The sequence below is a fragment of the Bos indicus x Bos taurus genome, chromosome 10 (assembly GCF_003369695.1).
Source record: "Bos indicus x Bos taurus breed Angus x Brahman F1 hybrid chromosome 10, Bos_hybrid_MaternalHap_v2.0, whole genome shotgun sequence".
Taxonomy (NCBI): Eukaryota; Metazoa; Chordata; class Mammalia; order Artiodactyla; family Bovidae; genus Bos; species Bos indicus x Bos taurus.
This window is the reverse complement of record NC_040085.1, coordinates 4,458,292-4,476,547: the sequence shown is the minus strand read 5'-3', so window position 1 is coordinate 4,476,547 and position 18,256 is coordinate 4,458,292. Positions and strand designations below refer to the sequence as shown.

The window sequence follows — 18,256 nt, the reverse complement described above, 5'->3', positions numbered from 1 at the left end:
TGCTGTTTGATTTTGGGGAGCTACAAGTCCAGGTTCCTTTATTTTTGTTTTTATTCCCTATGATGAGCACGGCTCTTAACATGGAATAGGAAGGGAGAGAGAAAGAGGGAAGGAAGAGAGTGATGGAAGAAATAAATGACAGATAAAAGATAATCCACCAAAACAGGGATGGAGTGGAGGGAGAAGCCAGGACCTGGACAATCTACAAATGCAGCCGTCAGTTCCCGAAAAATCACAGATGGCCACTCACAAGATGCTACAGAATTCTCAAGTGACAACTTCTTAAATTTATTTTTAATTTTTAAAAAGTGCCAACCAATTCAATCTTCACAGTCCATTTAATGAACGAAGCAAGTCTCTGGCTTAGTCAATTTGTTTTGCACTTTCTGTTCATACTCTTTGGAGAAAGTCCGGAAAAAAATAAAAAGAACTTTAAAATGCTTTTAAAGCAGGAGACATCATATCTCTCTGCTTCTGAAATTTGTTTAAATTGACAGGATTTAGACAGAATTATTTTTTTAATTTCTAAAACTCACAGAGATAAACAGAACATAATTAAGAAGGCTGAAAAAAAAGTCTTCTTTCTGCTGACAGTACCCACTAGTTGTTAGTTAACAAAACCAAGTGTCATCAAAGAACGGGGCATGTTTCACTGGTGCTGATGCATCTGAATGCCTGAGAGTCCAAAAAGAAATTGAACCACGGCCTATTCCCAAACTTGACTAGGTAAAGTTTCAACAAAATACAAGTTGAGAAGGATTACTTTTCCAGAAAAAAGACCAAAAAATCTAAGATTCAAATGTGTTATCCTACTGAATCAAAATGAATCTGACAGTGATCAGTGACCGAACTGAATGATCGTATTGAAAACCGCCACCGTTACGAAGGCCCTGAGCAGAGTAACAAAGGCGCACATCAAGAGCACGAGCTCTGGCATCAGACAGATCTGGGCACCAATCCTAGTTCTGTCTTTTACGACCTTGGACTTGATGGGCTCTCTGAGCCCATTTTGTTACCTGCAAATCAAAGACAATGACAGGGTTTTTGTGAGAATTAAAAGATATCCTGTATATAAAGAACTTAATACATTGCCTGGCCCATAGTAAGTGCTCAGTTCTTGCTATTACTTGGAATTTTAGATCATTCTGTTACTGCATGGAGAGTAGATTGATGAGGTAAGAGTGGAGATTCCAGTTAGAAGGCTACTGAAAGGTAGGTGAGAATCTTAAAGACTAAGTGTTTGAGTTCCAATAGTATTTCTAAGAAGTAAGATATTTATAAGGATAGGTGTTATGACTAACTTTCTAACATTGGGAGTCTATAGACATAGCCAGAAGGAATGCAAAAACTTTCCAATTCTACCATCAATTTTATAAATAAAGAAGAAATGTGGAGAAAATAAAAATTTTAAATGTCTATCTTGAACATTTTATAAAACTTGCAATAAAATTGTTTAATATGATATAATGTGTATTTTTAAAGGATCATACTGTAGATAATAGAAAATAAATTGCATTCTGTACTCTAACATGTATTTTTGTATTTGAAATTATTTCTTTTTTGGATAATGTTAAGGGTTACTTTTATAAAATAAGAGACCTCAAAGACAGTTAACTGGGAATGCCAGTTATTTATCCTGGTATACAGAGAATGTAGAAAAAAACTGGCACATATTATGTACCCAATAAATGCCTGTCAAAGTGATGTTAACTAAATAACTAGGGAAATATTCTTAGGTTTTTTTCAGACTATTATGCCTAAAGATGAATGTATCAAATATTGGTCATTTTGTAAATTGAGAAAATGAGAAAACAGATTGTCTACGTATGATTACACACTTCTACACTTTAAAATCTATTTACCTTTACAGCACTTATAGCTGTATCAAGGGTTGAAATCTCATGGTCCTTGTGAGTGCCAAGCATCTTGTCAACAGCAGAAATTGGGCTTTTGCATGTGTAGCAATATGTGTCAATCTGAGATGTTTTCATTTCCTTTTGTTCCTTCTCCGTGACCAACTCTGATAGTAACTGGTCTTGTTCTGCCATCTCTATGTCCAACTCTTTCTGTTCAGCAGACTTTCTTTGTTCTGCTTCAGTCACAAGTTCATTTTCACTGACATGTTCAAAGGATTCTTTCCCTTGAGATAACACATCTTCAGGGGTGGACTCTGAATACAGGTCTTCTGATAGAGTGTCTTGAGTAACCACTTCATAATTCAGGGATTCAGCAAATTCATACTCATCCTGAACAGGGCTACTGCGGACCCAGTCTTCACTCGGCTCAGGGGGAACCATTATTTGAGGTTCTTCTTGCAGTGTTTCTTGCATGCAAGTTGCACCAGATGCAAATTCTTCCTCTGGGAAGGACACTTGCACTGGGACATTCAGACTGACCTCTGGGTTTGCATTTGCTGCTTCATTAGTCTGACTGCTTGTTTCATCTACTCTCTCCAGGACATGATGAGTGTCTTCAAATGGAACCGCATAGCTTATCCTCTGGGTAACCACTCTCACTTCCTCAGTGATGGGAGCTTTCCTTTGCATGGCTACATTGTCAAGGGTCTCCATGTGGCCTACTGATTCTCCTTCCCTGTAAGCTGCTTTCTGTTTCTCTTCCAGACTCTCCTCCCTGCCAATAGTTGCAAACTTGCCCCAAATTTCCCCTTCTGCAGTTATTGGTTGGTATGAATCATCCTTATCAATTGGCTTTTCTTCGAGACCTTGGCCTTGGTCCTTTTCAGTTACACATGTGTCATGGAGAATGTCATCTTTGAGTATGTACTTCTCAAAATATATTCCTGTTCCATCATCGGTGTCAGAATTTCTGCTTGGAAATGAAGCTTCAGAATTCACACTGTCACCTTCAGAAGCTGTCTCCCCTTCTTTCTTTTTCTCTCCAACTGCTTCTTCATATAGATCTTTGTATAAAAATGCAAGTGCAGGTGGCTCCTCCAGAAGTTCAGGATTGATAGCTTTTGCAGTGGTAGGAAATATCTGGGTTCGTGACAAAACTCCTTCCTCTTCATCAAATAAAGGCATCCCAGGTGACTTTGAGTCCACGTCTCTGTCTGTGCTCTTTGGAGCATCTCTGTCTGTTAATTTTTGGATAACCAAAGACTTTTGGGTCTCTGGGTCAGATAATTTGCTGTAGTCCTTTTCGAGTCCATAGAAACTTTCATCTAATTTCACCAAGTCATATTCATGTTCTAGGGCACCTTCCTCTGAATGTTCTGGGAAAGAGACAGTTTCTTCTGGAACTTCTTTTGATAGTCCTGCCTCTAATTTCCATGGAGCGCTCTGTTTTTCTGGGTCAGGGAAGATGTTATAATCAATCAATGTATATTTTTCAAAGTAATCCTCTTCATCAGGACTTGTGGGCTGATTAAAGGCTAAATCACCAGTTTCTGAGTCTGTGGGTATCTCCTCTTTGGTTGTATGAATTTCCTTTTGTTGGTCTTCTTTCAATGATATAACTTTTATATCAGAATCTTCTAACTTACTCTGTAGTGTTTTATGGCAAGCAACTTCCTCACTCTCATCACGGAGGAGTATAGGCTTAAATGAGATCTTCTCTCCCAAATATTCTAACTTATCTTGCATTTGTTCACTTTCTTCCTGATCAACTGAAGAAATAAATGCAGGAGCATGAATATTCAGTATTTCACAACCTTCAGAAATGATACTGAAGGCACTCTTTTGCTCTTCAGAAAGTCCAGCTGGCTTACTAGTCACTGTAAATTCTTCATCTCTTACGCTTGTGTCTTCAGGCTCCTTAGAAACCACCTCATCAGCACTGATTGTTGATGCATTAGTAATAAATTGAGCATAGTTACTGCTTGCTGAAGGGCATGGTTCATATACTTGGGAATCTTCTACAGCCTCCAAGTGGTGTTTTGAAACAAGAACAGGCTGTTCAAACATTTCAGACGTTTGATCTTTAGATGTTTGAGTAGTATGGACTGTAGGCCTATGTGGAGTCACTTCTGACCATGGTAGTTCTTGTTTCTTCTCTGGACTAACTTCTGGAGATGCTTCTGAAGTGAGTGTTTGAGGTTTCACAGATGACAACAGATATGAAGGTGTTTCTAAGCTCTTTGTTTCGCCAAAAGGACGATCTAAAATCCTTTCAGATTCTTTAGATGGAGAGCCTTGTTTACTTTCTTCTGTGGTACCAACTGAGCCAGCTTTTGGCAGCTCTGACACTATGACCTGTCCCTTTTCTTCACTGTGAGTCACCACATCCCTGCTTGACTTTTCCAGTACCAGGTTTCCTTCCTTAGGTAAAGAGGGCTCATTTATTTCATCATGATAAGGAAGATCCACGGGAAGGAAAGCCTTGGTTTCCTCCACCAAAACTTCACGTTCTTCTAATGGATGTGGTTGACTTCCTACTGCCTTTGTTTCCCTGATTTCAGAGTAAGCCTCTGAGATCGTGGTTTCTAATGTTTCAGCAGCTTCTGTAGTTTTAACTAATGAAAATGGTTGGGTTTCACCCAAAGTAAGATGGAAAGAGATATCTGACTCTTCAGGCGGATGCCCGGCTATACTTATGGAATATAGCTGAATTTCCTGCTCCCTCCCTTCTGAAAATGCATGTGACCGCTCTTCTTTTTCTTCTCCTTTCTCCTCCTCAATAATTTTGTATCTTTCTTTGTGGTCTTCATTTTGATAGACTTGCTGCAGCACAGTAGCAGCTTTTGGTTCTTCCAATTTAACAGGGCTACGCCCATGTATAATTTTTGCCTTCTCTATTTCATTAATATCTCTATGTTCTAATGGGGCTGCTGTCTCCTGTTTTTCTGCCAGCACCTTCTTTTCTGCCAAAGAATATGATCTCATTCCCAAGTTACCTTTCTCCTCAGCTGGGCTAACAGATCTGAGTTTTACTTCCTCTTCAGAAATTTTCAAGGAAACGGGTTTTGGCATCTCTTTCCCTAGTCTGTCTTCACCGAGATCAATTAAACTGCCTTTAGGTTCTTCGCCTGGCAAAATTATTGACTCCAGCTTCTCTGATTCCTCTGTGATATCTTTACTTGCAAAGCTAGATGAACCTGATTCTGGCTGTTGTGGTACCTTATCTGTTGCATCAACTAAAAAGAGTGTTTTTTCTTTTTGATCACTTCTTGGCTCTTCTTTAAGAATAGAAATATTCCATTTAGATCGAGGGGAGATTTCTGGCTTCTGGAGTCTTTTACTGTCAGTGACATGAAGAGGAACAGCATTTTTGGCTTCTTCCATAATGGATTTTTCACCCATGGGAGAATCAGATTGAATTCTAAGATGTCCCTCGCCATCAGCAGAAGTAACTACTGAGGTCAGGTCCATTTCTCCTGAATAGTCTAGGACTTCTTTCTTCCCATAATCATCACTAGATGCCTCAAAATTGGATTTTGGCTGTGGCGAAACTTCTACATCTGATAACAATGCAGGTTTTTCTTTAAAATCTTGATGCTCACCAGATTTAACTAAAGAACCTGCGGATTCTGAAGCAGTTTCACGTTTGGCCTCTAGGAATAGATGACTCACTGGCTTCTCAGTTCCATGAACGTCAGCTGGAGCAGGACCTTCAGAATCTATCACAGTCACTGTTTTTTCTTCAGATGGGCTGGGCTGAGCTTCTAAATCTTCTTTTTCAGCAACTTTGTTATCTAGAGTGCTTGATCTAAAAAAGAAACTGGACACCCATGATGTGAAAGATGAAATTCCTTTCTTTCCCTTTTCCTCAGAGATGCTTGGCTCCACTGCCTTCTGCTGCTTGGGCGGCTTTTGTATCACCTCAGGTGACTCTAGGGGTTGAGGTTCTTCATTTTCTTGGGTTGAGGAGAGTGGTTTTATTTGTGTGGGTGCTTTCACTTCGGATGGTGGTTTCCCTCTCTCATTAGCATCATCTGCAACCTTTGGCTGAACCACGTTGGATTCTTCTAATGGCTTCTCTCCAGGCAAAGGGGATATACGGCCATGTGCTTCTTTTTCAACGCCCAGTGCAGGTTCTGCCTCTTCAGCCAAGGCACGGGCAGCTTTGACAAGAGAGGGAGGAGTTTCTGATTTGACTTGTTCCACTGATGGGCCAGACACTGGTTTCTGGAGGCCTCCTTCATAAGGTGTTTTGATTTCTTCCTGGCTGCCTTCTTTGCAAGGCCTGGAAATTTCTGTGTTTGCTTTCTCCACTACCAAACTTTCACCCCCAACAAAAGAAAGGGTCTGCTTCCCTTCTGCCTCACTTCTCTCCACATTTCCAGCTGGAACTAAAGATTTTGGTTTGGGGGCCAGCTTTATGTCTTCAGAAGAGTAAGTTTCAGTTGCTAAGGTCTCTACATTATCACGGGAGGTATCGAGAGTAGACACTGGTTCTTGGAATGCTATGTGAGGTTCTTCTGCAGAAGGTGGCAGAATTTGCTTTCTGATTTCAGGCATGTGATCTTTCTCTGGCAGAGCAGGTTTGAGCTGCCCTGTCATCAGATCATTGGTACCAGAATGATCCAGCTGCACAGATTCCATGGCTCTTTCTTCATGATGACTTACCAAGTCTCCTTCTGGCTCTTTCAGCATCCAGTTTTCATCCTTTGGAGAAATAAGGGCCTCTTTCATGTGTGTTTCTCTAACATTTGTAGGTTCAGTTGTCATAAATAATTTTGATTCTTCCAAAGGCAAATTTTCTTTCATAAACAAAACTTGTTTAATACCCAGGTCTTGTTTATCTGCAAAAGACCTGCTTATTTCAGGTAATGTAGCAGCTTGATCTGAAACAAATGCTTCTTCAGGCTTCTGTTGCACGAAGAGGTCAGAAGAAGTGATATTTGATGGCTCTGTTATACTCTGCAGTACATGAAATGAATTTGGTTGGTCAGTTTCATTTGGCTTAGTTACAGTATCTTCTGTCTCTTGCGCCTTCAAATTTCCTGCTGGCTGTAATGGGCTTATTTCTTGTTTTTCTTCTTTTTTAAAGTCAGCTGAACGGTTTAGCTCTTCTGATAATCCTTTTGAGGATAAAGTGTGTGACTGAAATTCTTCTAGGCTGTCTCCTTCAAGTTGAGAGGTAAATGCTTCCCTTGATCCTAAGCTAACTACCTTAGCAGAGAGAGATTTCATTTCTTGAATCTGAGGTTCCTCCCTAAGGTATGAAGACACCTCCGAAATTTCGGGAACTGTAGTTGACACATGGAGTTCCCTGTTTTCCTCTTTTCCTTCTCCTCTGCTCCTGAGCTCGGGTAGGCCCTTTTCTAAGGCAGAATTCTCTGTTTCAGGTAGGGGAGATTTTATATGTTCTGTCTGTATGGATCCACTTTGCCTATTTACATCACCAGCGAATTCTGAGCCAGCATTTCCAGTATCAGGGAATTCTGATACTGGATGTGTCTTGTCTCTCTTCTCAGGTTCCAAAGACAGCTGTGCCAGAGCAAGACCTGCTTTTTCTGACCGGAAATCTCCCTGAATTACAGAGGGTGTCTCTACTGCCTGTTCCCTCTTATCACCACTGAAGGTTAAGAATGTTGAAGCTAAGTCTTCTGATGTTAAATGTTTCAACTCAGGAACAGAACTTGCTGTCACCTCATCTTTGCCTTTTGGGACTATATATTTGGGTGCAGGTGACATGTTCTGTGAGGAAGGAAGTTCAGTTTCTGTTTTCTTTATCTCACCACCTAGGCTGAGCGAAGGCACATGTTCAGGTCCTGACATCTCTGAGGCAGACACAGAAATTTTTTTCTGTGATAAATCCAAATATTCAGAGTCGAGAACTGTGGGAAATGAAAGATCTTGTTTGTCTTCCACCCTTGCTTCCTTTGATACATCTGAATGCTGAGAAGACAAAGTCTTGGTTATTGCCAACCCAGGTTTAATGTCTTCAGTCTCTACCTTTGACAAAACAGAATGCTCTGATATAGAGGATATGCTTGCAGGTAAATCAAATTTAATTTCTTTCTCGACTTCTGACCAAGCTGGATATTGTGATGCAGCAGTTTCAGTGGGAGACGGACTAGCTTTGATTGCTACCTTGTCTTCTTTAAAAAGTGAATGCTCATCTACAGGTGGTAAACCACTTCCTAATTCACTCTTTTCTCCTTTTGTTAAGACTGGATGTTCTATAGGGGTGGTAAGAGGTAAATTTGTTGGGATTTCTTCTTTTGCTAATTTGGTTAAGTTTGAATCATGCTTTGTCTCAGATGTTGCGGTTATTGAAGAACTGGGTTCGATTTCTTTCTTTATTTCTTCTGACAAAGCTGAAAATTCAAATTCTGGTACAGGTGGTCCATGCTCAACTTCCTGTTCCACTCCTGGTGAAGCTGAACGCAGCACTCTAGGTGTACCAGTTACTTTAGAATCAAGTTTCACTTCTGTTTTTACCACTGATGAAATCTCAGGTCTAGATAAAGATGTTTCCTTTAGAGGTGAATATGGCTTTGTTACTTCAGGCTCCTTCTCTGACAACCTTCTCTGTTCTAGTTCAGATGTCACAGTTGGAGCTAAATTGGGTTTGACATCCTTCTTTGGCTCATCTGCCAAGTCAGGCAGAACTGAATCTTTCATCCCAGAGTCTGGGACATTTGGAGGCTGAGGCTCCATTTCTTGATCCTGCAATACATGTGCTATAGCTTCTTGAGAATCAGGCACAATTTCTTCCTTACTTTCAACTTTTAACAAAGCCATCTGTTCATCTGCAGATTTTGGAGTGAGGGATGTTTGGGGTTCTTGTTCTTTCTTAATTGCATGTACTGAATCAGGTGAAACTGAACACTGAGATGCTGGCAAAACAGGTTTGGTTTCTTCCTTTACTGTGGGTACTTCCTTTACTGCAGGTGCTGCAGCTAGCGATGAACTAGACTTGGTTTCTCCCCTCTCTGAATCACTGGTTAAACTTGGTGGAATCGAGTCTTCAGGCTCAGGTTCTAAATACGTTTGTGTTCTCTGCTTCTGTGCCAGAATGAGATATTCAGATACAGATGCTGATGTTGTTTGAGCATCGGGCTTAATTTCTGCTTTCTCTGCTTCATTTGTTGAAGGGAGCTGACTCAAGTCTTCAGGTGCAGACACCGAAGGTTCAGCTCTTTGCTTCTGTAATGAACTTAGATGCTCAGGAACAGGTGTAGTCGTCGTTGGCGCAATTTCTTCCTCATCTGCTTCTGAGAAGCGGGGATATCCTGATGCAGCCATTGCAGTTAACAGTGAATCAGGCTCAATTTCCTTTTTGTTCATTTCTGGGATCCTATATGGTGGGATGGAAGCCTGTGACGCTGAGTCTGGAGAAAAAAGTTCCGTTTCCTCCGTGTCTTCATCGGACAAAATAGTGTGTTCAGACGGTGATGTTAAACATATTGGAGAATCACACTCAAATTCTCTCTTCCCTGTTGTTGCATAGGGTGGAAATGAGAATTCTGACACAAAAGCCGAGTCTGGAGAAAAAGGTCCGATGTCTTCTTGCTCTTCTTCTGAGAAAATCATGGGGGAGGAGGAACCTTTTAGATTTAAAGGGGATGTGTGGACAATTTCTTCCTCCTGTGATTCGGGTGTTGCATATGGTGGTACTGAAAGTTCAGAAGCAGAGGTGGAGGAGGGTGTGTACCGCTCCATTTCTACCGTCTCTTCTTCCGAGAGGACCACATGATCAGGTGGGGCAGCTGAAAGTCGTGGGACCTGGCATTCAGGAGTCCCCTCAGTTGTGGATGGTGGGAGGAAGCCTTCAGGTAACGAGGCCACCTCTGGGGTATAGAATCCAGCGTCTTCCTTCTCTTCTTCTAACACAGTCTTGTGCTCAGAAACACCTTCTGATTTCAAAAGGGAGACATCATCAATTATGTTCTTTGGGGATTCCTGTCTTACATTTGGTGGGACTGCATTTTGGAAGGTCAGTGCTGAATCTCGTGTGACACCCTCATTTCCTAGGTTCTCTTCTTCTGACAGGATGGCATGTTCAGATGTCACGGCTGAAAGCAGTGGGGCCTGGCCTTCAGAAGTCCCCTCAGTTGTGTGTGGTGAGACAGAACGTTCAGAAAGAGAGGCCACCTCTGGGGAACACAGCCCAGGGTCTTCATTCTCTTCTTCTGACAGAATCAGGGGCTCAGAAACACCCTGTGACTTTAATGGGGACTTAAGGTCTACTGTTTTCTTTGGTGACTCTTCTGTTGCCTGAGAGGGAACTAAATATTCAGAAGCAGATGTGGAATCCGGCGTGTAATGCCCACTTTCTGAGGCCTCTTCTCCAGACAGGATCATGGGTTCTGGTGTAACTGCTGAAAACAGTGGGGACTGGCATTCAAGAGTTTTCTCAGTTGTGGAGGGTGAGACAGATATAGAAGCTGAAGTTGGGGAAGAAGGCTCAAATTTATCGTCCTCTTCTTCTGACAAAACTGCATGTTCAGATACAGCTTTCACATGAGGTAAAGAAACTGGCTCAGCTTCTTGCTTCTCTAGTTCATAGTTCCAATCCCGTGGGGCTGAATACTCTGACACAAAAGCAGAATCAGTAGAAACAGACTCATTTTCCTCTCTTTCTTCCTCAGGCAAGGTGACATGTTCAGGTGTTGAAGTTGTCAGTAATGGCAGAGGGGTCTCCTCTTTTTCCTCCACTTCAGGGGCCAAGCGTGGTGGGAAGGGCTCCTCAGAAACTGATGGACTTTCTGGGTAATCAAGTTCTATGATCTCTTCTTCCACTAAGTTAGAATCTTCAGGTTCAGGGGTAGCAGCCATTGGTAGAGGCATTTCTATTTCTTCCTTCTCTGGTTCCTCTAACACTAGAGGTTCAAAAAGAGAAATGGATGGCTCGGGCACAGTTTCTCCCTTCCCTCCTTTGATGATGAGATGAGGAGGGGTCAGTTGGTCAGTGACTGGTTCTACCCTTTCCCGAGAAGTCAGATCCAGCTTGTCTCTCTCAGGGCTGAAATCTTCCTGGATAGAGGCTGTCAGACCTGGTGCACCTGATTCCAGAGAACCCTTCTCAGCCTCTAGTGAAATGGAATGGTCAACCGAAGACATGTCTTCCGTCTTCACTTCATCCAGTACAGGCGGTGAGGCTGAAGAGTCAGGCTCTGCAATTACTATTTCTTGTGAATCAGCCTCAGATTCTTCCTTTGCAGTTTCCAGGAACGCGGCTACAGATGTATCGGGTGTGAGAAAGGAAGGCTTCATTTCACGGGGCTTTGCTTCATCAACCAGCAGTCGTGGCACTACCCGAGGAGGGCTGAGCTGTGATTCCCGTTCTGCTATGGCATGACTTGTATGAGAGGAAGCTGTGTGCTGGGCGGCAGATGCAGCCCTTAAGGGAAAATCATCGTAAGTTTTCTTCTGATCTTCATGACTGAATAAGGAGGTCAGGGACTTTGATCCTTTGGAGAACGCATCTCTCCAGGGTGGAGCAAGCTCTTTTACTTTAACATCTTCTATGCTTTGGGCTACTGACTTGCCTGTTTTGGAAACTACTTTAAGATCACGATTGCCTGACTCTGGCTCTAGACTAATGGATGCTTCTTTCCCCTTCCTATAATGGATTTCTTTAATGACATAACCCTTTGGCAATGTTCCATAAAATTGCAGAGGAATTAATTCTTCTTTAACAGAATTGAACATCTTGATTTTATACTGTACTGTTCCTATGTAGACTGGCCTTAACACTAGGGGCTTGTATTCTTTGTATATTGCCCCCGTAATGGGAGGTGTACTTGAGGTGCTCTTCTTTTTTCTCATCTTATCATAAGCGCCAGTAGATGACTTGTCTTTCTGGGTGGTTAGTTCCTGACTTTCTGAAATTAAAGGAGTACTTGTTTTGTTTGCAGGAACATCTTGGGATTCGAAAGAATTTCTCTTTTTGTTGCCTTTCCGACGCAGAGATGGTGAGCCATGCTTTGACTTAGGCTTTCTTTTCCGAACTTTTTTAACTTCATCCAAGATAAAGGAAACATTTCCTGGAGGAGAATTCAGAGTCGACCCTTCCAGACTACACACACCAGACGTCTGACTTTCTTCTGAGGCCCAAGGAGTGGAAGGCCTACTTGAACTGGTCTCCCAGGTGATACCACTATCTTCCTGTTGAACTGTTACCATGGAAAAGGAGGGGTCAGATATGATACATTTCTTCTCGGTCTTGCCCTCTTCATCCTGGTCTGATAACCTGCAGTAAATGATAATATTATTGACAATTTACATATAGTAATAATAATAACATCTTAATTACATATTAAATAATAAGTAAAGATCCCATTTTTACTAGGTAAAGGATTAATGTGAAGTTAAAATATACAGATAAATGATGCCATCCATACTGAAAACCGGGACACACACAAAATAAAGTCTAAGAATTGAAGTCAGGATACCAAATACAATAACACATCCCAAACTGGAATGAAATCAATATTCTGCAAAGGTAAAAAAAAAAAAAAAAAAAGCTAACGCTAAATTCACCACCTTTGGGACTTACCCCAGTGGTCCTCCAGTGGTTAAGACTCCATGCTCCCAATGCAGGGGGCCTGGAGTTTGATCCCTGGTCAGAGACCTAGATCCCACATGCTCCAACTAAGGATCCTGAATGCCACAACTAAGACCCTGTGCAGCCAAATAAACAAACATTTAAAAATAAAAAAATAAAAATAAATTCACCACCTTCGCCTATCACCCTATCAGACAGTGAGCCTCTTGTGACTCCTCCGGCCCTTCAGACTTGCTATTATCTACATGACAACAGTCACCAGGACCTTCATAATGGCTCTTCAATCTGTGGCTCCGTGTTACTGTTATCACTACTGTGACCCAGCTTTTTATCACATCACTCTGCCATGGACTACTTCATTAGCTTCCTAACTGGTCAGCTGATATCACATTTACCTCCCACCCTCCTCACACCCTCAATTCATTCTGCCTATCTTTTCAGACCAATTTTACTAAAAATGGTCATCATGCCACTTCCTGCTCAAAAATGTCAGTAAATGCCTCATACCTGTAGAAAAATTAATTCAAGATACTTAACTCTCTGATCCTTACCTGCCCTTCTTTCCAAGTATCCACTTCCACCCTACGCCTACCTGATACATTTCTGTTTCAATTAGATAACTCACTGTCTAGTATATCATAGGAACTGTGAGTCAGGGCCATGAGGAAAAATAGTGAATACAGATACACCACAAAAAAACAGCAGCCTACTGTGCTGTACCTGATTGATCTGTAAACCAGGGGTCACAATAGAATCTACCTTATGGGATTGCTGTGAGGATTTAATTCAGTAACACACACAAAATGTGCCTTGCATGTAGTTCAGTTCAGTTGCTCCGTCATGTCCAACTCCTTGTGACCCCATGGACCGCAGCACGCCAGGCTTCCCTGCCCATCAACAACTCCTGGAGCTTACTCAAATCATGTCCATTGAGTCAGTGATGCCACCCAACCATCTCATCCTCTGTCATCCCCTTCTCCTCCTGCCCTCAATCTTTCCCAGCATCAGGGTCTTTTCCAATAAGTCAGTTCTTCACATCGGGTGGCCAAAGTATCATGTCTTCCATACAATCCTTGGGTCAAAGGAGCCTGCTAAGTTGCTTCAGTCATGTCCGACTCTGCGACCCTATGGACTGCAGCACACCAGGCTCCTCTGTCCCAGGATATCCCAGGTAAGAATACTGGAGTGGATTGCCTTTTCTTTCTCCATCATAGGAGCCTAGGCATGGTCATACTCAATTGGTTTGGAGAGATGGTGTTCTTGGACTAACCCTCAAGAGGTAGGTGGCTTTGGGTCTCCCTTTGAAATGCCATTGGGCCTGTCTCGGACTTCACAGCACTCTTTTCTGGAATTTTCTTACACCACCCCACCTCCCCATGCTCATGCCATTCCTCCATCTATAATTCTTCCCCACCAAAAACTAGCTTTCCTGCATATTTAAATTCTATCTACTCTTCAAGGCTTAGTTTTAAAATCTCCAGTGTTACCAACCCTGACCAATTCAGCAGCCTGACCAATTCAGCAGTTATATTTCCTTTAAGTTAAAGATTGATATAAATAGAAAACTACTGACTGGCTTAAACACAAGTTTTCTACAACAAAAAAATCTATGCTCAAAAACCACTAAGCGTAAGTATTAAATTAAACCACTTCAAAAAAACATACATGATTAAATTCAGGTTTCTTACCAATAATTCTAGGAATCAGCGAACTAAGATAGACTGGAATGGATGAATTTAACACAGATGACCATTATATCTACTACTGTGGGCAGGAATCCCTTAGAAGAAATGGAGTAGCCATCATAGTCAACAAAAGAGTCCGAAATGCAGTACTTGGATGCAATCTCAAAAGTGACAGAATGATCTCTGTTAGTTTCCAAGGCAAACCATTCAATATCACGGTAATCCAAGTCTATACCCTGGAACAGTAAAGAGGCTGAAGTTGAACAGTTCTTTGAAGACCTACAAGACTTCCTAGAACTAACACCCCCAAAAGATGTCCTTTTCATTATAGGGGACTGGAATGCAAAAGTAGGAAGTCAAGAAAACACCTGGAGTAACAGGAAAATTTGGCCTTGGAGTACAGAATGAAGCAGGGCAAAGGCTAATAGAGTTCTGCCAAGAGAACACATTGGTCAATGCAAACACCCTCTTCCAACAACACAAGAGAAGACTCTACACATGACATTACCAGATGGTCAACACCGAAATCAGATTGATTATATTCTTTGCAGCCAAAGATGGAGAAGCTCTATACAGTCAGCAAAAATAAGACTGGGAGCTGACTAAGGCTCAGATCATGAACTCCTTATTGCCAAATTAAGATTGAAATTAAAGAAAGTGGAGAAAACCACTAGACCATTCAAGTATGACCTAAATCAAAACTCTTATGACTATACAGTGGAAGTGAGAAATAGATTTAAGGGACTAGATCCGATAGACAGAGTGCCTGACGAACTATGGACAGAGGTTCGTGACATTGTACAGGAGACAGGAATCAAGACCATCCCCAAGAAAAAGAAATGCAAAAAAGCAAAATGGCTGTCTGAGGAGGCCTTACAAATAGCTGTGAAAAGAAGGGAAGTGAAAAGCAAAGGAGAAAAGGAAAGATATACCCATTTGAATGCAGAGTTCCAAAGAATAGCAAGGAGAGATAAGAAAGCCTTCCTCAGCAGTCAATGCAAAGAAATCGAGGAAAACAATAGAATGGGAAAGACTAGAGATCTCTTCAAGAAAATTAGAGATATCAAGGGAACATTTCATGCAAAGATGGGCTCAAGAAAGGACAGAAATGGCAGGGACCTAACAGAAGCAGAAGATATTAGGAAGAGGTGGCAAGAATACACAGAAGAACTATACAAAAAAGATCTTCACGACCCAGATAATGACGATGGTGTGATCGCTCACCTAGAACCAGACAATAAACTGTGGAAAATTCTGAAAGAAATGGGCATACCAGACCACCTGACCTGCCTCTTGAGAAACCTGTATGCAGGTCAGGAAGCAAAAGTTAGAACTGGACATGGAACAACAGACTGGTTCCAAATAGCAAAAGGAGTACGTCAAGGCTGTATATTGTCACCCTGCTTATTTAACTTCTATGCAGAGTACATCATGAGAAACACTGGGCTGGATGAAGCACAAGCTGGAATCAAGATTGCCAGGAGAAATATGAATAACCTCAGATATGCAGATGACACCACCCTTATGGCAGAAAGTGAAGAACTAGAGCCTTTTGATGAAAGTGAAAGAGGAGAGTGAAAAAGTTGGCTTAAAACTCAACATTCAGAAAACTTAAGATCATGGCATTCGGTCCCATCACTTCAGGGCAAATAGATGGGGAACCAGTGGAAACAGCAGCAGACATTATTTTGGGGGGCTCTAAAATCACTGCAGATGGTGACTACAGCCATGAAATTAAAAGACGCTTACTCCTTGGAAGGAAAGTTATGACCAACCTAGACAGCATAATAAAAAGCAGAGACATTACTTTGCCAACAAAGGTCTGTCTAGTCAAGGCTATGGTTTTTCCAGTAGTCATGTACGGATATGAGAGTTGAACTATAATGAAAGCTGAGTGCCAAAGAATTGATGCTTTTGAACTGTGGTGTTGGAGACGACTCTTGAGAGTCCCTTGGACTGCAAGGAAATCCAGCCAGTCCATCCTAAAGGAGATCACTCCTGAGTGTTCATTGGAAGGACTGATGTTGAAGCTGAAACTCCAATACTTTGGCCACCTGATATGAAGAGCCTACTCATTTGAAAAGACCCTGATGCTGGGAAAGGTTGAAGGTGGGAGGAGAAGGGGACAACAGAGGATGAGATGGTTGGATGGCATCACCGACTCAATGGACGTGAGTTTGAGTAAGCTCCGGGAATTGGTGATGGACAGGGAGGCCTGGCATGCTGTAGTCCATGGGATTGCAAAGAGCCCGATAGGACTGAGCAACTGAACTGAACTGAACTGAGTGCAGCACTTTAACAGCCTCATCTTTTAGGATTTGAAATCCTAACTGGAGGTGATGGGATTCCTGCTGAACTATTTCAAATTCTAAAAGATGAGACTGTTAAAGAGCTGCACTTGATATGCCAGCAAATCTGGAAAATACAGCAGTGGCCACAGGACTGGAAAAGATCAGGTTTCATTCCAAACTCAAAGAAGGGCAAGGCCAAAGAATGCTCAAACTACTGCATAATTACACTCATTTCACCTGCTAGCAAAGTAATAAAATTTTATTTTATTGAGTCTAAGTGCTAGAAATACATAAAAACTCAGGAAATTCAGAGTCTAACACGGAGACAGAACTAAACATTTTAATAGAGTGGTGTTAGTTCACCTACAGAAGATAGGCAAGATACAGCAAGACCATAAGGAAGGCAAGACCACAGAGGAAAGATACTTATATTGGAATTTTAAGAAGACATAGGAGTTTGCCAAACGGATGAGGAGTGGTGGTCATACAAGGATGGGAAGGTGAGTCCAGGAAAATGTCACAGAATATTAAAAAGCATACTTACAAATAAAGCAGTTTGGCTAACCAAGAAACCCAAAGTTTTCGGGGATGTCTGGATTACTGGACAGGAACAAAGGAACAGAAGGATAATAGAGCCAATAGGATCAGAGAATAACTATATTCGTATGTGTAAAGTCATAGTTAAGTATTCAAATTACACTCAGCATGAAGAAACTATTCTCTTAACAGGAGATCAATGGTTCCCATAGAGTTCAGAAGGGTTTGTTACTCAAGAACACAAGTGCTCTCATCTGTGCAAAGATAATATATACAACAATGTTCTATAATTAACAGTATTGGCTATGAACATGATCTTATTCATTCTCCTCTGATTCTCACAAATCAACCTTCTGATTATTACTCAGCTTCCCATGCAGATTTATCTATGAGAGTGAGAAGAAATATATCTTAATGACCTGGGGAGCTCACGTCCTTCCTTCTTTCAGAGTTGTGCAAGGAGAAGGTTCAACAGATCTGAGTTAGATCCAGGCCAAGAACAGACTGATACCCGAGCTGAGTGCCAAAGACTCCTTCCTTTTGAGGATAAACTTTATCTGATTTCCTTCTGTTCTTATTTGTTAACAGAAATTTTTCATAATGAATGAATGTTATATTATACAACTTTAATACAACTATAAAGATGACCATATTTATTACTCTGTTAATGTAGTGAATTACAATGATTGATTTCCAGATAATCAAAGCAACCCTGAACTCCTGAAATTACTTCAATATGGTTGTGATGTATCATATTTTTCATATTAAAAAGCTGAATTTTGTTAAGAATTTTGCTCCTGTGTTCATGAATAATTGGCCTGTAATCTCCTTCCTTACAATGTGCTTGTCAGGTTTTTTTAATCAAGATTGCGCTGCCTCTTGTAATAATCAGAACAGGCTAAACATTTGCTATGTTAGGACCACACGTGTCCCCAGATCCAGTTCTTTCCCTGTGTCTGGTTTTACAAAGGCTGAGGATAACCGCCGTTCCCCACCCCACCCCCCAAAAATATTGTGCTGCCTCAAAGAACAAATTGGGAAGTGTTCTCTCACTATTCTCTGGAAGAGTTCATGGAAGATTATATTATTTCTCCCTTGAGTGTTTGGCAGACTTTACTGATAAAGTCATCTGAATCTGTAGTCTTTGCTACGGTAAGGTTTTAATTAGCAATTTATTTAATAGTTATGTGACTACATGGAATTTCTTTTGTGTCAGTTTTGATATGCTGCATTTTTCTGAGAATTGACATATTTAACCTAAATTCTAAAAACCACTGGATTAAATTTGTTCACAGTATCCTCTCAGGCTCTTTTAAGTTTTTGTAA

The 18,256-nt window shown here is 41.3% G+C and overlaps 1 protein-coding gene and 1 pseudogene across 1 annotated transcript in view; one reads left to right on the top strand and one right to left on the bottom strand.

Moving 5' to 3' along the window:
* The window catches only part of CMYA5 (cardiomyopathy associated 5), a 104,129-nt gene that overhangs the window by 41,730 nt on the left and 44,143 nt on the right, over positions 1 to 18,256 (bottom strand). Inside the window, exon 2 of the mRNA XM_027552949.1 lies at positions 1,863 to 12,102. Within this exon, the coding sequence (XP_027408750.1) occupies positions 1,863 to 12,102 (10,240 nt within the window). The remainder of the gene's footprint in view (positions 1 to 1,862; positions 12,103 to 18,256) is intronic.
* On the top strand, positions 17,798 to 17,913 carry LOC113900531 (annotated as a pseudogene).